The 24,688-nt window shown below is 40.7% G+C and overlaps 1 protein-coding gene across 7 annotated transcripts in view; it reads left to right on the top strand.

The window, feature by feature from the left end:
• Nucleotides 1-24,688, top strand: part of pex11a (peroxisomal biogenesis factor 11 alpha) — a 55,462-nt gene that overhangs the window by 13,190 nt on the left and 17,584 nt on the right. For 5 of the 7 annotated variants that reach the window (XM_041175054.1, XM_041175055.1, XM_041175053.1 and 2 more), the window contains 5 exons: nucleotides 9,861-9,908; nucleotides 10,141-10,339; nucleotides 10,978-11,060; nucleotides 11,778-12,039; nucleotides 21,057-21,250. In XM_041175054.1, the coding sequence (XP_041030988.1) occupies nucleotides 9,870-9,908; nucleotides 10,141-10,339; nucleotides 10,978-11,060; nucleotides 11,778-12,039; nucleotides 21,057-21,250 (777 nt within the window). In that variant the 5' untranslated portion in view covers nucleotides 9,861-9,869. Of the gene's footprint in view, nucleotides 1-221; nucleotides 313-9,860; nucleotides 9,909-10,140; nucleotides 10,340-10,977; nucleotides 11,061-11,777; nucleotides 12,040-21,056; nucleotides 21,251-24,688 lie in introns of those variants that run through there. The other 2 variants (XM_041175058.1, XM_041175059.1) reach the window with 2 other exon arrangements.

Raw genomic sequence — 24,688 nt, 5'->3', positions numbered from 1 at the left:
ACATTTCTATTTCTCTTTAGTTCTGATGAAGAGTTATATGGACTCAAAACGTTAACTCTGTCTTTCTCTTCACAGATGCTGTCAGACCTCCTGAGTTTTTCAAGCAATTTTTGTTTTTGTTTCAGGTTTCCAGCATCTGCAATATTTTGCTTTTATCTTAGGATATAAAGAGGTCTTCAGCTTTAAAGATCATTGGGGAAAAGAAATGAAGTTGAATAGGAGATGGTGTGATAAATCTAAGCACAATAGGATGCACAAAGGAGGAAAGACTTCAAAGATAGTGTATTTTTATTTGGAGTTTGGCTAGACCATGTATGTGACAAAGTTAGTATTAACCGCTGTTTTGTGATCCTTCTCTCCTTTATATTCATGTTTATCACAAAGTCATCCTCAATATGCAAGCACGTTTTATGAACTGAAACAGGACCTTGTGCAAAATATATTTAAGGTAGTCCATATCTGTGTGTAGAGTGAACCCTTTAACCATTGAAACATGTACCTAAAATAGAATCAATTATTATGACGCAGAAGGAGACCATTCAGCTCATCATGTCTGCACCGGCACTCCAAATGAGCATTATGACTTAGTGCTATTCTCCTGCCTTTTGCCTGCATGTTGTTTCTATTTAAATAGTTATCTAATGACCTCTTGAATGCCATGATTGAACCTGCCTCCACCAGACTTTCAGGCAGTGCATTCCAGACCCAAATTACTTGCTGTGTGAAAAAGTTTTTTCTCACATCACATTTGCTCATTTTGCAAATCAAATCACTTTAAATCTGTTCCCTTGCGTTCTCGATTCTTTTACGAGCAGGAACAGTTTCTCCCTATCTACCCTATCCGGCCCCCTCATGATTTTGAACATCTCTATCAAATCTCCTCTTAGCCCTCTCTCCAAGGAGAACAGTCTCAACCTCTCCAACCTATCTTCATAACTGAAGTTTCTCATCCCTGGAACCATTCTTGTAAACCCCCGCACTCTCTCCAATGCGTTCACATCCTTCCTATAATGTGTCTCACAGAATTGTACACAATACTCCAGCTGAGGTCTAACTAGTGTCTTATATAAGCTTATCATGACCTCCATGCTCTTGTACTCTATGTCCCTATTAATAAAGCCCAGGATGCTGTATGCTTTATAAACTCTCTCCACCTGTCCTGCCACTTTCAATGACCAATGCACATATACATCCAGGTCCCTCTGCTCCTTCACACCCTTAAGAATTTTACCCCTTACTTTATATTGCCTCTCCATGTTCTTCCAAGCAAAATGCATCACCTCACACTTCTCCGCATTGAGCTTCATCTGCCCACTCCACCAACTTGTCTATGTTGTTTTGAAGTTCTACACTGTCCTCCTCACAGCTTACAGTGCTGCCAAGTTTCATATCATCTGCAAACTTTGAAATTGTGTTTTGCATACCAAGATCTAGATCATGAATGTATATTGGGAAAAATAGTAAAAATAATACAGAAAATAATACAATAGTACAGAATTACACCCCTGAACACTTTGAAATGGTGTGGAAAGTAGCACAGTAACATCACTTGAAAATTGAATAAAGTTTATCAAAAATAGAATAAAAGTTATAAAACAGATAAATCATCTAACTTGTAGTGTGTGTTTCAAACCTATAAAAGTTCTACATTTTCATGGATCCCTCTGTGTGAAGTTATATGGAGTTGCTCCTTGTTTCTTTGGCTTGACTGTGAACTGAAGCATTTGCAAATGTGATAGTTGTTGACAATCAGGTTGCCCAGCCATAGAACTCAAAACTGCCCTTCAAAAACAAAAAGACAAAAACATAAGTCACCCCTGTCACTGAAACCCATCTTAATTGGCAGTAAGACCCAGTTTCTGCCTTAAAATGATTTGCTAATTCTGACACAATATGAACCTTGCAGGGTTTTAAAAGATAAAGATTATTTTAATGGCTCAACTATTGGGAGCAGCAATAACATTTCCCCCATTAAACCAGTTTTTGTAAAGCTGTAATCATTCAATGGGAAGGTAAATACGCTCCAAAGCAATTTTTGTTGCAAGTTGCCTCAATGTGTTATGATCTGAATATTGTATACTGTCAGATTCTGAATCCAGACTATCTCTTGTAATGCAATAAATGCTTTACAGGTTATAATTATTAAATTCTAATCCTGCTGACAATCAGCAGACAGCTCTTTGACTATCAGCCCTTGATCAAGACAAACATTTGACATCGTTGGCAGATGAAGATGTCAATTCGGTTCATTACAAGGACTTTGATGCTACAATTTTGGCATTTAGTAAAGGACAGCCACATATGTCGAAAGAATATGTTGACAAAAGATGATCTGCTTTGCCCTTAGAGAATAAATATTCAAAATACATAGTTTGTCCAATGGTAGTGAGGATGTATTTCATCTCCCTTAGTGTGCAGTGCTCCGGATTTCAGTGTTCTACTTGGAAAGACCAAGAATACAGGCTAGATGCTTACTCTGTATGTAAAGCTGGGAAATGAGGAAGTTTTTACAGCTGCAAAGATGGCCAACATGGAACCATAGAAAAGTTACAGCACAGAGAGAGGCCACTCAGCCCATTGTGTCTATGCTAGCTGAAAAAAACTAGCCGCCCATTATAATCCCACCTTCCAGCACCTGGTCCATAGCCTTGTAGGTTACAGCACTTAAGGTGCAGATCCAGGTACCTTTTAAATAAATTGAGGGTTTCTGCCTCAACCGCCAATCCTGGCAGTGAATTCCAGACACCCATCACCCTCTGTGTAAAGAAGTATTTCCTAATATCCCCTCTAATCCTTCTACCAATCACCTTAAATCTGTACCCCTGGTAATTGACCTTTCTCCTAGGGGAAACAAGTCTTTCCTGTTGACTCTAGGCCCCTCATAAGTTTATACACCTCAATCAAATCACCCCTCAGCCTCCACTGTTCCAAGGAAAGCAATCCTAGATTACCCAATCTTTCCTCAAAGCTGCAATTTTTAAGCCCTGGCAACATTCTTGTAAGTCTGTTCTGTACTCTCTGCAGAGCAATTACATCCTTCCTGTAATGTGGTGACCAGAACTGTACACAAAACTCCAGCAGTGGCCCAACCAGCATTGTATACAGCTCCAACATTACAAGGCTGTTTTTGTATTCTATACCTTGTCCAATAAAGGAAAGCATTCCATATGCCTTCTTTATCATCTACCCACATGTGTATGTGTATGAACTTATTGTGTACAGCATGTTTGCCTATATCTTTTGATTTAATATCATTCACTCTGTTTCAAAATGTTAATTGTACATGTTTCAGAGACATGATCAGGTGCAAACTCTTCTTTCAGTGATCAATGTGCCAATAACATTATATTTTAATGACAGTAACCAACCCAAAATGTGTCTGCAAAAGAATCCTTTATGAAGTCAATGCCTCAACATTTTGTTTTGCAATCTTTGTAGGGGTATAATATCTCTCTATTTCCTCTCTGGTCTTGCAATCACGCAGCTGTCCAGGCCCTGAGGGAACAGATTGTTGAGCTTCCCACAGGCCTCCACCAATGACAAACACAGTGATCTGTGCAAATCTAATTTCTCTTCATATTCGTGCAATTTGGCTTATGCATGTTGTTACAGCCAGTCCCCAGGTCCCCCAATTTGTTAACTTCCTGACTGGGACCCCGATTTTGTTATGCTCCCAGATGAGGAGGAATGAGCTGGCTCCCCTTCTTTATTCAACCCCCTCAATTGGTCACAACAAGGTTAATTTCAAAGGGATCTCTTCCCATCTGGATACCTTTTCCGAGTCCAAATGCACTTATGTTTTAGGAGGTGCCAATTTAACCAGGCTTTCTTGAGTCAAAGAGAGAGTAAGTTTATTAGTTACTAAAAATCTGAGGAAAAATAATAAGTGCTACACACAGATCAGAAATGAGAAGTTAAGAGTCCAAAAATAGAAGTTAAAAATTGATATACGAATCAGTCTTTGGCTTGTCCGTAAGGTGTAGATAGTGATACATTGCGGCTGTTAAGTTGGATGATTCTGGTAGTGCTGACTTTGGCAGTTTAGTAGTCGGTTTGGAAACACTTGATTCTGCAGGTTGGCTGAAGAGGCTGCCCTATTTCTTTTTTGACTGTGGCTTTGTTGAGCCTTACCTCCAGCAACAGAGAGAGAGAGAGACCTTGCCTGCAACTGCAGGGGTGACTAGTTGGTGGTCTTGTGCTGTCACTCCCACAGCACACTAGCACTGCTCTGCAGCTAGCTTTTTAACCCATTTTTCCCTGTGTATTCCTGAAAGGGGGAAAAAACAATGGTTTCTTTGATATCCAACCATTTTACACACTCTGAGATATGAATTAACAGGAGATGGATCTTAGATGACTGCTGAGATATGGTAATCAGTCTTTTGCATCCTTCCTATCTCCCATATAAGTGTCTCTGCTTGCCCATGATACCTTTTCAGGTGCAACATTCCAGGTTCTCCCAGGACAGGTCTGTCAATATAATCCAGATAGGAAATTTTCAGGAAGTGGTCACTTTACATTATCAGCCATCTTTTGCTCAGTGTCCTTGCTTGTATGGCTTTAAAAACACACACATCTTCCTTAAAAAGTTCAATATGTTCATAAGTAATTTGTGACTGTAATCGACTTTTATGACAATGTGATGACAAGCGATCCATGGGATAAGCCCTCCTGTCCAGTGACTCACCTTCCATCAGGGACTGTGACTACTGGTGCCTCAACCAATCCATTTCTTGGGCTCCTCCATTACATAGAAAACTTCTATGTTGAATCCATGGACAATCAACTAATCAGCAACCATTACCCATCCCCTCACTTTCCTGGTCATGCATTCAAATCTAGTCAAGAGAGGAAAATCTGCCTGTGACAACCACCCACTGATCTGACCGCACCTTAATCTTGCACAATGGTGTGTATGCAAGTCAAAGCCACATAAGTTTTCACATGATAGCCTGGTCTCTGTTCCTTTTCTAATGTCAGTTATAATATGATGATAATAAAGGAGAAAAATTCCATCATAAGGTTTTGTCATTATGTGTTATTTTCTTTATAAATCATTATCAACAAGTTCAGTAACCTTTTGAAATTATGACTTGGTTTACAAAGAATGTTTTTGTTCTGTTTACTTTCTGTCTGTTGATTTTTTTCTGAATACTTATATTTAAACGGTGATGTAATTGAGGAACTGGCATTGAAGAATTATTTACTCAGTGAGAGAGTTGAACTAATGTCAGTAAAGATATAATCATTAATCCAGGATGCTCAGCGACTGAGCCATTTGAACTGTATGTGATAATATAGCTCCCTCACAATGTTGGGTGAGGACATACTAAAAACTGCCTAATTGACACAACCATCAACACTCAAAGTCTCTGCATGTGTAATAACCATTATTGGACTTCCAGGTATCTGTAAATTCTCATGATTACATATGTTTTAATACTTTTGCTAAGCATAAACTATTTGGGCTAATTAATGATCCAAACTGCTTTCCATTTTAACATATTACTCAAAATGTTTTGCTAAAGCAAACACAACTTCACACAAAATTCAACAAGACAATGACCAGTCTGCTGCTCATGCAGTAGGTATCAGGATACCCATATGATTGAAATTTTAGGTGGATTCCATATTCCAAACCCTCTGTCAATGTTTCTTCTTATTATTTATTTGCTTCGGCAAGATCCTGCAGTGCATCTTGTAGATGGTACACACTGCTGTGACTGTGTGTCGATGGTAGAGGGAGTGAATGTCTAAGGTAGTGGATGGGGTGCCAATCAAGTGGGCTGCTTTGTCCTGGATAGTGTTGAGCTTCTTGAGTATTGTTGGAACTGCACTCATCCAGGCAAGTGGACAGTATTCCCTCACACCCCTGACTCGTGCCTTACGTGGATAGTCTTTGGGGAGTAGGGAGGGGAGTTACTGTCTGCCGAATTCCCAGCCTCTGACCTGTTCTTGTAGCTACAGTACTTCGATGACTGGTTCAGTTCAGTTTCCAGTCAATGGTAAGCCCCAGGATGTTGATAGTGGGGGATTCAGTGATGGTAACACCATTGAATGTCAAGGGGCAATGGTTGGATTATCTCTTGTTGGAGTTGGTCATTGCCTGTCAGTTGTGTGGCGTGAATGTTACCTGCCACTTATCAACCCAAGCCTGGATATTGTCTAGGTCTTGCTGCTCATGGGCACAGAATTTTTCTGAACAAGCATAAAAACAGAAATTGCTGCAACTATTCTGCAGGTTTGGCAGCATCTGTGGAGAGAGAAACAGAGTTAATGTTTCTGATCTGTGCCTTTCATCTGCAGCATTTTTGCTTTTGTATCAGTTGCTCTGAGCTGGGCTCTGAGAATGTCCACAAGAGGAGTCTTATTGATGATGATGTTCCCCCTGATTTTCTTTTCCCCATGGTTTTGCCTTCCACCTTCCAATGCCTTGGTAACTGATACAAGAGCAAAATACTGTGGATGCTGGAGATCTGAAATAAAAACAGAAAATGCCAGAAATACTCAGTAGATACTCCCCATAGCCTCTACCACCTGGAAGGACAAGGGCAGCAGATACATGGGAACACCACCACCTGGAAGTTCCCCTCTAAGCCACACACCATCCTGATTTGGAGCTATATCGCCTGCCATTCCTTCACTGTCACTAGGTCAAAATCCTGGAACTCCCTAACAGCACTGTGAGTGTACCTTTTTATTAATTCATTCATTGGATGTGGGCATCACTGGCTAGGCCAACATTTATTGCCCATCCCTAATTGCCCTTGAGAAGGTGGTGGTGAGCTGCCTGCTTGAGCCGCTGCAGTCCATGTGGTGTAGGTACACCCACAGTGCTGTTAGGGAGGCAGGGAGTTCCAGGATTTTGACCCAGCGACAGTGAAGGAACAATGATATATTTCCAAGTCAGGATAGTGAGTGGCTTGGAGGGAAACCTCCAGGTGGTTGTGTTCCCATGTGCCTGCTGCCCTTGTCCTTCTAGATGGTACTGGTCGTGGGTTTGAAAGGTGCTGTCGAAAGAGGCTTGGTGAGTTTCTACGCCACAAGAACTGCAGTGGTTCAAGAAGGCGACTCACCACTATCTTCTCACAGGCAATTGGGGATGAGCAATAAATGCTGGCCTAACCAGTGGGGCCCACACCTCATGAAAGAATATTTTAAAAAAAATCTGGTAGTATCTGTGGAGAGAGAGAAACAAGAGTTAACGTTTCAAGTTTGTGACGTTAAGGTCACAGACGGAAACCCAAACTCTGTTTCTCTCTGCACAGATGCTGCCAGACTTGCTGTGTTTTTCCAGCATTTTCCATTTTTTAATAATTGGGAACTGATCTGGAAATTGCTCGGGTGCACAGATCGAACCGGCTCCTGTAGCCCTCCAATACCTTCACACAGTGTGTGTGTGTGTGTGTGCACTTCATAGAGCACACCAGGGCTCTATCCTTCTACATACAACCCAGCAGAAGGATGAACCGCAATAATTATTGATTCCAGTGTTGACGAACAGTTCTTGCAGCAAGGGTAGAGTTGGCAGTGCTGTCCAATGGGCGTGGAGGGGTGGGATCCGCACGCTATTTAACCTCAGGGTGGAGCTGAACTCGGGAATTTCTGGCTACTGTGTACAGCTTGACTGTTAACTTGGGGGAGAAACCATCCGCTGTAAGTATCTGGGGACAGTGACCTTTTTTTTTATATAGCAAAGCTACAAGATGTATAAACTTGCTGAGTTCAGTCCTTAAGTCCCAGTATTTAGAGGAGCAACGTTTAAAACACTGCTGAGTATTTCTTATTTAAAAGTTGCATAGGGCTGTGCAAATTAATAAAATTACCAAAATTTCTACTAATGGAAAGCGAGTTGGCCTTAACTACATCCAAGTCTGATTTTAATTTGCGGGACTGTTCTCTCCAGCCCAGGCCCATCAAAACCTGCCGTGTTCTGGGCTCACCTGGGCAGCTGTGTTAAAGGACCCGAGTTAAGCCCAAGGGGGTTGATCAGTAGGTCAAATTTTTAGTTGGCTTAACTTTCTCTAATGTCTTGCAAGCTTGCAGATATTTTATTTTGCTTTCATAATCCTTGTAGTTAGATCGAAATCAGAAGTTCTCAAAGAGGGGAATAAAAAGAGTGGAAGGATATGCTGATGTGGTTAGATGAAGAAGCGAGAACAGACACTTGTGAAGTGGAGACCAGTTGGCTCCAGTGACATGTTTCTATGGTGTTAATTCTACATTTAAAAATAATATAATGTATAAACAATACTTTTAACCTGCTGGACTGTCATGGTTTAGTACGTCGAAGTGTTTCTATTGAATTCCACTTACCCACTGCGCGCAATTCCTTAAAGCTGTTCAATTTTAAGTGTGTACAGTTCGCTTTTGAGACTTCCTCTAGAACTTGGTTCTATGATATCAATATTTGTACTTTCGCTTGCTGTGTATCTCCATTCCAATAGATGATTAGTACTAACGTCATAATTAGTACTAAAATCCTATTGGGGTTCTCTTGGTTTCATGCTTCTGCTAGCTTTGACCATTCGCTCGTCTGCTTATCGAAACTCCAGCCCTTCCAAATTCATTTTAAAGTAACCCCAATTTTGCTTTGTGGCAACCGTGCTCCCTCTAGTGAAGGACCTTATATTCGAATAGAGCTTTATGACATGTCCCCTCCTGGCGGCTTCAAAATGCTTCATACCCGATGATTAGTACTAAATGGGTAAACGTAGCAGCCAGTTTGCACAGGGCAAGGTCCCATAAACCACAATGGTTTGAATAAGCCAGTTAACCTCCTAATTCTGGTGGTAACTGTGAGGGAATAACTCTTCAAATGGTGTCATGAGATTTTTTTATATATATATGTCCACCATAAAAGATAGGCACGACCTCAGTTTAATGTTCCTGCCAAAAGGTGGCACTTCCAACAGTTCACCACTCCCTTAGTGCTGTTCTGTAAGGGTTTGACTAGATTGTGTTCATAACCTAGAATAAGGTTTCTTTCTAAATTGAGAGTGCCACCAATTGATCCAAGCTGGCACTAACCTGGTGTAGATTATCTTGTGAAGCTCGCACAAGGAAGAGCTCTTTAATGTGTATTTTGTTTTTTGTAATGATTCATTGAAATTAGGTAGCTTGGTCATCCTCTCTTTAGCTGGTGGGTGAAGTGCAGAGGATAGGCCCTCCTGCACCGTGCTCTCAGCTTATTCACCTTTTTTTTTCTTATTTGTGATATTCCCATCAGTAGATCCATTTCTGGCTGACCTTTCTTTCTAATTCTCTTCCTCCCCAACCCCAATCCCTCTGATTGAAAACAGATTCAGCCCTTATTAATAGCATAAAAAAGATCATTCCCTTCCTACTTGTCCCCCCCCCCCTTTTAAACCAGCTTATATTTCACCTTTTCTATTTTTACTTAGTTCTGATGAAGAGTCATACGGACTCGAAACATTAACTGTGTTCCTCTCTTGCAGATGCTGCCAGACCTGCTGAGTTTTTCCAGGTATTTTTGTTTTTGTTTTGGATTTCCAGCATCCGCAGTTTTTTGCTTTTATAATTCCCTTACTGTTATTCATACAGCAACTTGCTACCCACATATCCATCCACAGTCCCCAGTTGCAATGGATTGCTTGGTTCATCTGTACCATTTCACCCTTGGGTGCTCTGCCTTTGTTTGTTCTACCTGTTTCTTCATTTAAGCATCAGCCTCTGAAAACACTTCACTTCCTCCTATATAACAATCCTACACTATAATCCCAATGCTCCAGTATTATATTTTGAGGATATAATAATACTGATATTTCCAGTAATTATTTTTGCTGTTGATATTAGTGACAGGGCATCAACTTACCTGGCTGTGCACTTGCTATTTACAGGTTGCCATAATGTCAGGAGACAGACAGAATAATTACACCGAGAGTAAGGTAAGGAAAAACACAAAAGCAAGCTGCAATGTCAATGGATGAAAGGGGAAGAATAGACTTGTGGATTAGCTTTAGCTCTTCACCAGGGATCCTGTATATGCAGTGCAATGGCAGTCTTGTAACAGGCGTTGGTTACTAGATTAGCAAGCATCAGTTCAAAATGACTGTGTGGCATTGACAGATGAAGTGCTAATAACAATTGTTTTGCATATTCAAATATAACTTTTTATAGGAGAACTTCATAAAGCGATTCAGTAGCCTGCTGGCTGTAAGTTCTACTTGTGACATCTTCTATAATATTTATCACGACACCATGGACAAATACCCTGTAGTTGCATCGGTTTGGGAGATTTCTGAGGGAGGAATAAAAAGAACTACAGCGCTAGCTCTGAAAAGCATGCAACCAGTTCTTCAGAAACTTCAGCCTCAAAGTAAGGAGTTACTAGTTAACCTTGTGCTTAGTATGCAAATCTGCCTGAACTATATTGTCTTGTAACTCTCTCACACTGCTACTCAGCTTCGGAACGTTGTCAACCTCTGATTCATTTAGACATAAATATTGGTGCATTTTCTGTTCAGTTGACTCAGACTGAACTGCCTACCAGATTTTCCTGCCCACTCCCCACATCCCTTGATTAGTTCTTGATTTTCAGCTTTTTTCACGTTTCAGTGAATTCTACTTTTAGATTACAAGGCCTGTATGCTATTGATAAATTTAGAGTCTTATTTTCCTTTTATTTTTAGAAGCAACTCTTTCAATCAAGGTAGACAGAATCTTCAAACTCTGTTTATCCCCTTGTGTTAATTTGTTACAACTCTGCTCCCTTAGTCTGATTTCTTCAAACTAGAATTCCTAATATCGTCACTTTGTTTTATAATTTAACAAAATGCTAATTGCCTTTTAAAATGTGTTTCTGAAAATAAGAAGTACATGATTTAATTATCCAAGAAAACTTGCAAGACCAAATGGGTTGCTGTAAATTGTAGAATAAACATTACTGGGCATATACTTGGGAAGTTTGGTGTTTTGTTCCATTCATGTGATGACTGGGAATATTATGGTTTACAGTTGCAGTTGCCAATGATTATGCTTGCAAAGGACTTGACCATCTAGAGGAGAGATTTCCTGTACTTCACAAGGACTCGACAAAAGTGAGTGTCGGCCTTTCGTTATCATCACCGGTTTAAAAATGAAACTGTTGCTGGGAAGTAAAAAAAAAGGTTTCCAATGCACGATAGTTTTATTAAAGCTTAAGGTGTCTGCTTTTCTTGTTCCTTTATTAGGATCCCAACAAACTTGAAAGGCAGTGCTTATGTTGACATTGAGAAGAAAGCTACATCTTTTTAAACTTAGTCTGTTGCTAAAGGAAGATGCAAGCATACAGATATCAACAGCATTGATCTTTATGGAGAGTTGACAAGCATTACTGCAAGGAATCACAAGTAGGACTAGAGAGAAAGGTTCCATGATCGAATATTAAACAGATACTAGGAATACAGAATAGGCTTTTCAGCTTCTGTAAAGGGAAAAGATGGATTAATGTTTTGGGAATAGCTTTTTTTTTCTCCTTTTCTCTATAGCCACTGGATTTCTTGTGAATTTTCTGCTTATATTTCCAAAATTTGCACTTTCTTCCTTTTAAGAACATAGTGGGTTTTATTTGAGCTTTTCTTGTTCCAATTTCCCTTGTTTTATGTAATGAGGTTTATAGATTAAGCTTGAGGTGAAGAGAGTAGAAGGGCTGTGATATACCTTGCAGGTATTTAAAAGCTCTTATTTTGAGTGGGGACAGTGCCAGGTTCATTGCCTTGACTGAAATAATTCATCACTCATCCAATGTGTTAATATCTGTATTGATATCTTTCCAGATTATGTCTGATGTGAAAGAAATGGCAGCTAGGAAAATGAAAAGCCTAAGAGAGAACGTCACCAATCCTATCCTCCTTGTCTCTGACAAAGCAATAAATGTGGTCACCTACAGCCTTGAGAAAACAAAAGTCTTAGTTAATGAAAGTGTGACGTCTGTCTTAAGTAATGTAATTGGAAGATCAATAACTCATGGCGTTGATGCTTCTTTGTCAAAGTCTGAGCAGCTGGCTGACTCTTGTCTGCCGAATGAAGATGGAAATGGTAAGAAATCTCTCTATTCAAACTTTTCACAAAAAACTAATTTGCTCACCATTTCCTTTTATGTTCGATTTCAAGTTTACATGAATTACTTACCCCTAGAAGCAAATTCAGTAATAACATTTAAAAGAGGATTCGATAAATAATTGAAGAAAATATTTACGGGGCTTTGGGGCACAAAGCAGGGATATAGTATTAATGCCAAAAGCCAGAAAAAAAAAGAAATGTGCAGCATAGATTCACCAGGGATGAGTGTGTGTAGTTAGAGATACTGAAGGATTGTTTTCAATGGAGCAGAGGAGCTGAAGGAGAACTTGTTTGAGAATTTTAAGGATAACAATGAGAGAAATAGTGAAGATTTCCTCTAGCTGGCAATAAGAGGCAGATTTTAAGATGAAACAGACACCAAGTTTTGTTGAAGGGTCATGAGGACTCGAAACATCAACTCTTTTCTTCTCCACCGATGCTGCCAGACCTGCTGAGTTTTTCCAGGTAATTCTGCTTTTGTACCGAATTAAATGGTTGCTTGGAGAAATATTCTTTTATTTTATAAAGTTGTAGTTAGAATTTAACAACCATTGAAACAGGGCCCAGAAGTTCTTTTTAAAAGCAAATTAGCTTCTTAAATAAAGGAGACTATTAATGAGTATGAGGTAGGACCTGGAGAGTGGAGTTAAACCAGGTGCTTGAGGGAGTGTGTGCTTGATGGGCTTGATGACCTGTTTCTGCAGTGTAACATTCCGTTATGCTCAATAGACATTGTAAGCGACATAAGTGAAGCACTTTGCTTTGTGCAAAATCCCACAATACTGCAACGTTGTGTTGAAATGGTGACATACAGCAGGGTCTGCAATTACCCTTAACTTATAAATATATATTACTTTTAGTAATCTTCACACTTCAAACACTCTTTTGCTGATATATTTATCCATGTGGATAGTAAAAATTATTCCTGTGGATGTGACGCTATTGTGCAGGTTGTTCAAAATGGAGTGTCATTCATAAAACAATTTAAATATTGATGTGCAAATGGATCTGTCTGTCTAAAACACCCAGAGATTGCATATGGAATGTTGTCCTTCAGATGAGAGCCAGCCGAAAGGATTAGGTGAAGGATAAAAAAACAATCTTTTAAATTTTGGGTTATTGAATGAAAGAAAAAATGGAGTTCCCAGTTTTAAAAGAAAACAAAACTGCTGATGTGGTCTACCCATAATTCACTAGAACCAACTGATAATGAGTTAACCTTGAAATAATTTCAAACGTGATGCTGGTGTGATCTTTTTTCTTATCTGGTACATGTAACATTTCACATCAGTCCACGCCTCTTGAACCTTATCATCAAACCTTGCAGGAAAAATCAAATCCCTTGACCATCCATAAGATGTAGGAGCAGAAGTAGGCCATTCGGCCCATTGAGTTTGCTCCACCATTCATGAGATCATGGCTGATCTGAGAATCCTCAGCTCTACTTTCCTGCCTTTCCCCATAACCCTTGATTCCCTTACTCATTAAAAAAACCTGTCTATCTCCGCCTTGAATATACTTAACGACCCAGCCTCTACAGCCCTCAGGTAAAGAATTCACAAATTCACTATCCTCTCAGAAGAAGTTCCTCCTCAACTCTGTCTTAAATGGGTGGCCCTTACTCTGAGATTATGCCCTGTGGTCCTAGACTCTCCCACAAGGGGAAACAACCCCTCACTTACCCTGTCAAGCCACCCAAGAATCTTATGTTTCAATAAGGTCGCCTCTCATTCTTCTAAATGAGTAGAGGCCCACCCTACTCAACTTCTCATAAGAAAATCCCTCCATATCTAGGGTCAACCTAGTGAACCTTCTCTGGACTGCCTCTAATGCCAGTATATCTTCCCTTAGATAAGGGGACCAAAACTGTTCACAGTATTCTAGGTGTGGCCTAATGAGTGCATTGTATAGTTCTAGCACGACTTCCCTATTTTTATACTCCATTCCCTTTGAAATGAAGGCCAACATTACATTTGCCTTCTCAATTAACTGCTGAACTTGTATGTTAGCTTTTTGGGATTCATGCACTAGGACTTCCAAACCCCTCTGTGCTGTAGCATTATGTAATCTTTCTCCATGTAAATAATATCCAGCTTCCTGCAATCTTCACGTAGATAATATTCAGCTCTCTATTCTTTCTGCCAAAATACATGACCTCACATTTTCCCACATTTATATTTCATCTGCCAAGTTTTTGCCCATTCACTTAACAAGCCTATATCCCTCTGTAGACTCTGTCATCCTCACCACTTGTCTTCCCACCTCTTTTTGTGTCAATCTGCAAACTTGGTGATAGTACATTCACTTCCTTCATCCAAGTCATTACGGGATTTAGTATTTAAATAATTATGGCCCGAGTGCTGATCCCTGTGACACTCTAGTAGTTACAGGTTGCCATCCTGAAAATGCCCCCCTTATCTCAACTGTCTTAGTTAGCCAATCCTCTACCCATACTAATATAGTACCCCCAACACCATGGGCTCTTATCTTATTAAGCCTTACATGCAGTACTTTATTGAACACCTTTTGGAAATCCAAATATGTTACATCTACTGGTCCCCCTTTATCTATCTTGCTTGTTACTGCCTCAAAGAATTCAGATAAATTTCAGGCATGATTTTCCCCTTCATGAAGCCATGTTGGCTCTGCTTGATTAGAATGCTCTGCTATTACATCCTTCATAATAGACTCCAACATTTTCCCAATGACAGATGTTAAGCTAACTGGCCTATAGTTACCTGTTTGTTTTTTTTTAATCTGCCCCCTTTTTGAATAAGGGTGTTACATTGGCAGTTTTCCAATCCTCTGGGACTTTTCCAGAATCTAAGGATTCTTGGACGATTACAACCAGTGCATCCATTATCTCTGCAGTTACTTCCTTTTAATATTCTCGGATGCAACCATCAGGTCCAGGGGACTTATCAGCCTTTAGCTGCATTACTTTCCTAGTACTTTTTCTCTCATGATAATTATTGTATTTATTTCCTCCCCCTCTTTTGCCCCTTGATTATTTAGTATTGGAATGCTATTAATCTCTTCTACCATGAAGACTGAAGCAAAGTATTTATTAACTCCTCTGCCATTTCCTGGATTCCCAGCTTCATTCTGTAAGAGGCCTATGTTCACTTTAGTCTCCCTCTTCCTTTTTATATATTTAAAAGAGCTCTTACTGTTTGTTTTTATATTACTTGCTAGTTTACCCTCAAAATTTATTTTCTCCTTCTTTATTTTTTTTGTGGTCATCTTTTGTTGGTTTTTAAAACTTTCCCAATCCTCTGGCTTACCACCATTTTTGCTACATTGTATGTGTTTTCTTTTAATTTGATACTATCCTTAATTTCATTGGTTAACTATGGTTGGTTTATTCCCTTCCTTGAATCCTTCTTCCTCATTGGGACATATCTTTGTTGTGAGTCATGAATTATTTTCTTAAACATCTGCCATTGTTCATCAGCTGTTTTTTTTTTTCCTGCTAAAATCCTATCCCAGTCCACTCCAGCCAACTCTGCCCTCATTCTTTTGTAAATACCTTTATCTAAGTTTAGCAGAGTTGTTTGTCACTCTCAAACTGAATGCTAAATTCTACCATATTATGGTCACTGTTTCCTAGGAGATCTTTCACTCAGATCATTCATTACGCCTGCCTCATTACACATTACCAGATCCAAAATCGCCTGATCCCTGGTTGGATCCACAACATATTGTTCTAGGAAGCTATCCCAAATATACTATGAATTCTTGCTTGTCGCTACCTCTGCCAATTTTATTTTACCAATCTACATGAAGATTAAAGTCACCCATGATTAATCTACTGCCTTTTCTTTATATTCCCTCATTATCTCCTGATTTATTCTGTCCTACAGTATAGCTACTGCTCAGGGGCCTATAGACTACTCCCACCATTGTCGTCTTCCCCTTGTTATTTCTTACCTCCACCCGTATGGATTCTACATCTTCCAATCCAAGATTCTTTCTTGCTATCATATTTATTTCATCTTGTACTAACAAAGCTACCCCACTACCCTTCCCTTCCTGCCAGTACTTTCGAAAAGTCACATCCCCCTGAATACTTAGTTCCCAGTTTTGATCTCCTTGTAACCACATCTCCGCAATGGCTATAAGATCATAGCCATTAACCTCTATTTGTGCTGTTAATTCATTTATTTTGTTCCAAATCTACATGCATTTAAGTAAAGAGCCATTAGTTTTGCCTTTTTACCATTTCCCCCCCTCCCTTTGACCCTATTTGCTGCTGTTTCTTTGTTTGTACACTGTCCCTTCCTGTCACAATCTGGGTATCATTACCTAAATAGCTGCCCTGCAAGGCTGCCCATATCATTTTTGCATTGTTAGCCTACATATCCTCTTTCCAGAACCCTCTGTCATCGTCCTCGTCCTATTTGATTTAAAGCCCTCTACAGCCCTAGTCATTTGGTTCACCAGAATACAGGTCCCTGCACAGTTCAAGTGAAACCTACCTTTAAGTTGGGGTCTGCAAATTGACCAGTTACTACAGCACTTGTGTTGGGTATCATCCTAGTAGGGGTCAGATTAGCTTGTTTGGTTTGAAGGCGAGCATGTGGTTTGGAATAATACACAATAACATGGGTTCAATTCCCACTCTAGCGGAGCTCGACTGGACTTGTGACCTGCATCCTTGCCTCTCCCTGAGAATGAAAGGCAATGGCAAACTACAAAATGGCCAAGAAAAACATTTTGGATGAAGAATGAGCTGACAATAAGATAAGGACCTGCTTTCAGGCAGAGCACTCATAGAATGGAATCATTCTAGTTTGATGTTAAACTTAATAACTATGGGCAATTTTCTTTTTGAAATTGGAATATATCTAATTTATCCGATTTGAGGAGCGATAGTTGTATTGTGTGGTTCCCGTTAATCTTTGAGCGAGTGATGCTGTATTATTCCATGCTGCTTTTGAGTGTTTAAATCCCATCTACCATCTTCCGGCTCTAACTGTAAACATTCTGATCTTCAATGTTGTGTTAACCTAGGAGGTTAACAAACTTTTTGCACCTTTTCAAGAATTTAAAGCCATATAGGTGTGGCTGTGAACTTTTGCACCTGTGACTGTGTTAATGTACTGCCAGTTCTTTCATATTTTTGAGGGTTCTAAATCCTTTGAACAATATACATTACTGTGTTTTATGTTGCAGAACCTAGTCTCTGCGTAATTACAATCCATTTTTCAGTAGACTCAGTTTAACAGTCTAGCCTGAATACTAAAAATACATTAGCTTTCATTGTATCTCCTATCTCCAGTGACTGCTTCCCAACAGCCCTGCACCTCTTGCTGGTCTGGTCTGGAAGCTTCTCAATGGATGTCCCAGTTGTATTTGCTTTTCACTTTCCTTCAACGTATTCTGGTCAAAAACAAAATTCTGCAGGTGCTGGAAATGTGAAATAAAAGCAGAAAATGCTAGAAACACTCAACAGCTAGGTCAGGCCGTATCTGTGGAGAATGAAAAGGAGCTAACGCTTCAAGTCAATGTATTTCCATTCATGTCTGGTTACTTGCCTAATGCGGCTCTCCATTTCAGAAGCATCAAATTTCTCCTCTAAACAAGTCCTGGTTGAGCTGCTTTTTATTCCCATCTGATTGGAATCTAAATTGACTATACTGTTCCAAAGTATGTTTTTAAAAATGCAGTCTTGTTCTTTAAATAAATATGTATTTTTACCCAGTTTGTGTAGACGTTCAGACTGACTTAATATCTTTTTGGATGAGTGAGTTTTTGGTGTTTGGCAAATAAGTAGGACTATCTTTCCTTGTACCTTTTTAATATGTCAGCACTGAAATTTCCAACTGTTTATGGATACGTACAACATAACCTCCAATTACAGATGAATATCTGGCTGATGGAGCTATAGTGTAATTTATAGGGAAGAATTTTCCCCCTGTTTGGGGGTGGGGTGTGGAGTTCAGGATCAGGCATGCCTCCAATTAGCACCCCCCCCATCAGGAGTGTGACACCATTTTACATGGGTGGGCCAATTAAGGCCCGCCCAGCGTGACGTCCGCCAGGAAGCACTAAGCACTCCCTGTGTGGGTGGGGGGGAGTTCCCTAAGCCGGGAGTGTGCACGATGGAGCGCATTCATCTCCCTGAGGCTAAGTGCTGCCTCAGGGAGATCAGTGCCAAATTCAAAAATGGTCAATGCACAAAAATAAAATTTCCCTGACATGTCCCCTCATGTGACACTGTCACATGAGTTGGGACATGTCCATCACTTATATTTAAACGTTTATTAAGTTTTTAAAAACCTTCACAAAACCCCATCCCGTCCGTGGATGACGTTTCATGTTTTTTCTGAAGCCCGCCAGGGCTCCTGGCCTGCTTGCCAACCTTAAGGTTGGACGGCAGGTCCACTAACGAGTTCAATTAGTTTTTAAATGACCTCAATTGGCCGTTGACAGGTCGGCAGGTGCACAGCTGATTCAGCTGTACCCCCACCAACCTGAAAATTGAAATGACGCGAGGCAACGTCAGGAGTTCAGCCCAATGTCATCCCCACGTCATTTTACGTGTCGGCGAGCAGATCTCTTCTCTTCCCCCCCACCCCCCCCAACCCACCCCGCCCCCCCCCCCCCACACCCCCCTTGCTGACCTCAGTATCCTGCCCATAAGAATATATCTCCCCAATCATCGTTGCATCCTTCATCTGCAGAACATGATGGACATGCAGCAAATCAAATCCATTGACAATGGGGTAGCTTCATATGATGCACTTTTGTTGATGGCTGAAGAGACCAATCCTTGAGAGGCAGGTTCTGCCACAAGTGCTGTAAATGAAGTGGTTTATCAAGTGTCATTGTGGGTGGTTGTTTTCTTTGGTGCCTGTTGCCAAACCACTGTAGATACTGATCGTCATGGTAACGCATTCGGACCCATGTGATGTCGCCATTTTCCTCCACCAGCTAGTGTGCCTCGGGTGCAGAATACATACTTAAGGCCTTTTACCATGCTTGTAAAAACCCTCGAAACAGATCTTTTGGACTGGTTATCTGCCTCCAGCTTTCTCACTGTACGGAAAATCCTGTGGTATTGTTAGAATATACCTGAGGAAATTGGATAAATGTTCTTTTTGCTTTATTGCAAATTGCTGATGTCTTAAAATTCCTCAATTACTTCATCAGTGCTGATCATCTTCTCATCCAGTTAAGTCCATTGTTTAATCACGTGCTTTTAATCACAAAGGAGGAACTGTCTCGCTATCTGATGCAAAACGCAAACATTGAACTTTTGCCAATAGATTGTCTATAACATGTATTAAAACTAATGCATCTTGGCTGAGATCTCACCGATAAAACCTTTGCTTAAAATAACCTTTTTTTTCTTCTGTCTTTATCCACCTCCTCCGCCCACCATCACCAAAACCCTTCATGAATGAAGCCAACACCAGGGATGGCAGACCATTGGGAATGACCAAGAGTATTTTCTTGGCTTTACTCCCATAAAGCTCTGCTAGGATGTGATAATTTGTTGCCTTCTATTTACTGAAGTGGTGGAGACACTGAATGAAGGGACCTATTTGAACGAGGACACCTTTTTGACCTCTGGAGCCCTTTTTTTGATTTGTAAAGGTTGGTAATTGGTACTGTTGTATAAGTGCCATAACTACCAGCTTTCTATGAAATAGTATAGCACATGAGGCCATTTGGGCCATTGAATCTGTGCCAACTGAACACTAAATAGATTGTTTCAAAATCAGTCTTATACTGGATGAACAATTGCTCTGGGCACATGGGTTCAAATCCCACCACAGCAGCTGGTGGAGTTTAAATTAAATTAAAAATCTGGAACTGAAAGTTAGTCTCAATAATAGGGACCATGAAACAATTGTCGAGTGTTGTAAAAATCCATCTGCTTCATTAAAGTTTTTTAGGGAAGGAAATCTGCCATCCTTACCTAGTCTGGCTTACATGTGACCCCAGATCCAGAGCAATATGGTTGACTCTTAAGTGCTCCCTGAAATGGTCTAGCAGGCCACTCAATGCAAGGGTAATTGGGGATGGGCAGTAAATGCTGACCTTGCCAGTGACGTTCACATCCCATGAAAGAATAAATAAAAAACATTGAATAACAGAAAAAAATCCTTCAAGGGATGTGGGCTTCACTGGCTGGGCCAGCATTTATTGCCCATCCCTAGTTGCCCTTGAGAAGGTGGTAGTGAGCTGTCTTCTTGAACCACTGCAGTCCGTGTGGTGTCGGTACACCCACAGTGCTGTTAGGGAGGGAGTTCCAGGATTTTGACCCAGCGACAGTGAAGGAACAGCAATATATTTCCAAGTCAGGATGGTGAGTGATTTGGAGGGGAACTTTCAGATGGTGGTGTTCCCCTCTATCTGCTGCCCTTGTCCTTTGTAGGTGGTAGTGGTCGTGGGTTTGGGAGGTGCTATCTAAGGAGCATTGGCGAATTCCTGCAGTGCGTTTTGTAGATGAGACACACACTGCTGCCACTGTGCGTTGGTGATGGAGGGAGTGAATGTTTGTGGATGTGGTGCCAATCAAGTGGGCTGCTTTGTCCTGGATGGTGTCCAAATTCTTGAGTGTTGTAGGAGCTGCACTCATCAAGGCAAGTAGGAGTATTCCATCACATTCCTGACTTGTGCTTTGTAGATGGTGGACAGGCTTTAGGGAATCAGGTGAGTTACTTATTGCACAATTCTTAGCCTCTGACCTGTAGGTGCATTGTACTCCTGAACATTTCAAACAGGACTGTACAGAGTATCTGACATGAGTGATCTCCATGCTAAATCTTTAAGTGTAAGATAAGGCCTCCATCTTGAGAGCTGTTGAGGAAGAGGAGATTTGGATTAGAAATGCCTTTTCCCATTTGCATCATAAACGTCTTGTTTCGAGAGCTACAAAATTGAGGAGAAACTGCATTCTGGCCACTATTTGTAGTAACACGATATTAAATCCAAACCTGTAGCTCATGTTGTCAAGAATATTGACTTATTTTTTTTCTTAGAAACTGCAGAGGAGGATCGACCCAGCGAGGAAACAATCAGCTCTTTCAAACTGCCACATAGAAACTACACACAGGTGTATCTTCTGGCCTCTAAACTGTACAACCATGCCTTCAAACTGGTTGTGATGTTCGTTCAGAATGCAAAAAAGCAAAAGCAAGAAATAATTGCTTTGGTACCAGCTGTTTGCTTTGCAGTAAGTGCACCTTGTATTGCTTTATTTTTGCAAGTGTTGTCTACTGATAATAAATATAAATGATGCTCAAAGCAAATACTGAATTCCATATAGTGTATTCATGATAAAATCCTAAAACCTGTGCACAAATTTACAGAAGAATCGATCCTTTTTTTTTTCAAGTCTAGGGTATGGAACTCTTGATAGGAAAACATAGGATACAGGGGCTGGAGTAGGCCATATTGTGACAATCACTGTAGGCACTGAACTTTTTAAAAAAGATATTTGAATCTCCAGTGGTTGATTGAAAGGATCACATGCCAAGGCTTCCAGTTTTAAGACTATAGCTGAACTAAACAAACTAAAAGCAACATCACTGTTGCTCACTCCATGTTCCGATTAAGATCCCCCATTTAACTCTTTAAACAACCAAAAATTTCCCTCAATAGTTATAATTTAGTCTGTCTCTTAAGTGGACACTTCACTTTCCAAGAACCAGTCTAAAGCCATTCTCGGCTCCTGAGGACTTGCTGCCTTTTACCACCACCCGGGTAACTTTTAATTCCCAAACTGATTTTTCACAATGAGGGTTACCCTGGAGATGCCTTGCTTTAGCCGGAGATAGGCGAATCTCCCGACCCTGTTTAAATCCTCTCGAAATTGGTCTCTTCAAACCAAGCGCAAAGTCCCATTCTGTGTTGTGAACAATAGAGACTGGCTGCCTCCATCTTTCCTTTCTCTCGTGCACTTTCACTTGGTGTGCTCATTCTTGTAGAGTGACCTGTCTGTATGGATCAAGGATATCTTAAGAAAACCCAGTAAGCTGATACTGCAGTGGGCTCTGTTGAAGCCCATCTCCTCCATGTGAATCACATGGGCCTTGTACAAATGCTGATTAATTATCATCTAAACCCCACTCTATTCTGTCTTGGAATTGAATAGACAGTTTAAAGTATAATTGTTAATAAAACCTGACATTCCTAACACCTCCTTGTGAGACTTGGAGACAAACAGTCTACACACAATCAACACAGATGCCCTTACCCACGGTTGTGAACATTTTGCACATCTTTTTCCCAATAAAACAACCTGGACTCCCCTTTTTTAACCTTTAATAACCTAGTGATTAGAAGTTGTACAACACCATTTGACCTTCAACGTCATTGCCTGCCATGGGAAGCCATGCAATAAGTGTGAATTGTTCTAAATACCTGTTCTACTTCAGTTTTAAGTACTACCTTGTGGATTGTCAGGGTAAACTACATCCCATTATATTAATCGCACCTGTACACTTAAGTGGTGTTTTGATCATCTCCCTTTTTGACACAGGTTGTGGTCAGTGATGGGACATGAGAATACTTGAGGCCCTGGTGATGACTTCACCACACTAGTGAACAGTTTTCCAATATTTGGTAAAACTACTTTGGTCTCCCTAAAGGGTCGTGTTTTAACCTAAAAGGATTAACATGGGGTTGGAGCTTGGAGCTTAAAGCTTCAGTGCTGTTGTGGGTTGGAATACTTGATTGGAACAAAATGGCATTCCCAAAATCTGTTTTCTTCAACATCTGGTACATGAGTTTGGATCTCTGAGCACTGGGCTGTACATCTGTCTAAGACAAATATTTTATAAGCACGATCTTCTAGATGTATTTCAATAAAATCCTTGTGCCGCTGATTTTAAAAAAAAGTCTTGTCTGGTATGTTGATAGCTCAGTCAGAGGCAATTTCCTTTTATCTTATTTTCTAGAGTAAACTGTTGAATTTTTCTGAACTTTTCCTGCCTTCAGCGTTGAACTTGCCTAACCTGTACTAGTGAATTTATCCAAGGACAGGGCCAATTTTAATCCTGCCTATTTGGCAGAAACCAGTTAGGTGGGCAATTTTAAAATGGCCAGAGCATCTTCTCCCTACCCCTACCCTCCCCCAAGCTCTTCCACCTCCAGACCTGCTCCTTCCTGTGGTGTGTAATTTTAATCTGCTATTTTCAGCAGGCAAGGGCCTGGTGGAAGGCAGCAAGGACTTTTGTTTTAAACTTGCTGATCAGGCTGCCCTGACACCAAGGCTTGATTGCAATTTTAACCCAAGGTTTGGACTTGGGAAGCTGTGGAAGCTTCCAAGCCAGGCCAGCCAGCACCAGAGGAGGCCTGGAATATTAAATATCATATTTTTTGTCACCTTGTGGGTCAGGAGAAGCAGAGGTCCCTTGTGTCCCACAAGAAAACCCTGCACTTCCCCATCCCCTTGACCATGCCCTCCCAACCTCCTCCTAAGCACTTGTCTGAGCCCAGGAACCCTTCCTGTTATAATGCGGGTTCTTTAGATGTCTCAGTGATGAGATCTTGAGACTTGTATATTTAAACATGAATCCTATATTGTTAATCTTTAATTATTTACAGATCACAGGTTACTGTCATGTATGACACTGTTGCCATGCAGGTAGGCTGCTTCAGGGAAATTCTCTCAACTCTGCTCTCAGTCTATTACCATGTGACTCTGTACATCATACAATGGGCAATGCTATTCTCCAGTCCCATGTTAACCCTTACTCTGAGCATCTTTACATTACAAGGGCATACTGGCACATCATACAACACTACTTTTCTTCCTGGCAGCGGCTTCCTGGCACCCAAAATCCTGTTCCCACCCACAAGACAACAGGTGGTTCCACTGGCTTCAGACGGGAGACTGATGGAGTCTGTGATAAGGATACTCTGGAGTCAAAACATGGGTTCAATAATTTGAAATGTTTTTGGTGTATTGTAATTGCCTGAATGGGAAGGACCTGAGCTGTGCCCAACTTGGAGCCTTTCCTGTGTCAAGTGATACATGAGGCAGACAAAGCACGTGCTTGTGTCTGTTCCCACGGGTAGCTTTTCTTGGAATAAGTTGTTGGCCTGTTGCCAGTGGCTGTGGCTTGTGGGGTGCTGTTCTGCATCAAGCATGGCTGACCAGGAGACTCTCCTGCTTTTACCACCTGCCATCGGCTTCTTGGAAGGATTTTACACATTAATAATCAACCTGTTTTAGCTGCATTATGATCGCACCTTGCGTGGCCACTAAGTCCTGGAGTGGGACTTGAACCCAGAGCATCTGGCTCAGAGGAAGGGATGTTACCCACTCCAACAGAAGACCTGTCTGTGCCCAAAACAATTGGGGAAAGGAACCCAGGGAAAAATGAAGAAAGGGCAAAGAGAAATTTAGGTTAAAATGTTGCATTGATTTTCAGATGGGTAACACAAGTGTTGTGCGTCCTCATTTATTAGGGTTATGGAGCTGCTCCTCCTCCTGCTACCCTATATCTCTACAGTCTCCTTTTCCCCCCCACCCCTGACTCCAAGACGAGCAATATGTACTGAGCAAAGCAGCAATCTGATAATGAGATATCAAGATTGTGATAGGGCAGTGATGGATGTGGTAAGGGATCATGCATTTGAATGTAGTATGTGCATCTTACATGGT

The sequence above is a fragment of the Carcharodon carcharias genome, chromosome 26 (assembly GCF_017639515.1).
Source record: "Carcharodon carcharias isolate sCarCar2 chromosome 26, sCarCar2.pri, whole genome shotgun sequence".
NCBI classification, from domain to species: Eukaryota; Metazoa; Chordata; class Chondrichthyes; order Lamniformes; family Lamnidae; genus Carcharodon; species Carcharodon carcharias.
This window is presented reverse-complemented; position numbering and strand designations above follow the sequence as displayed.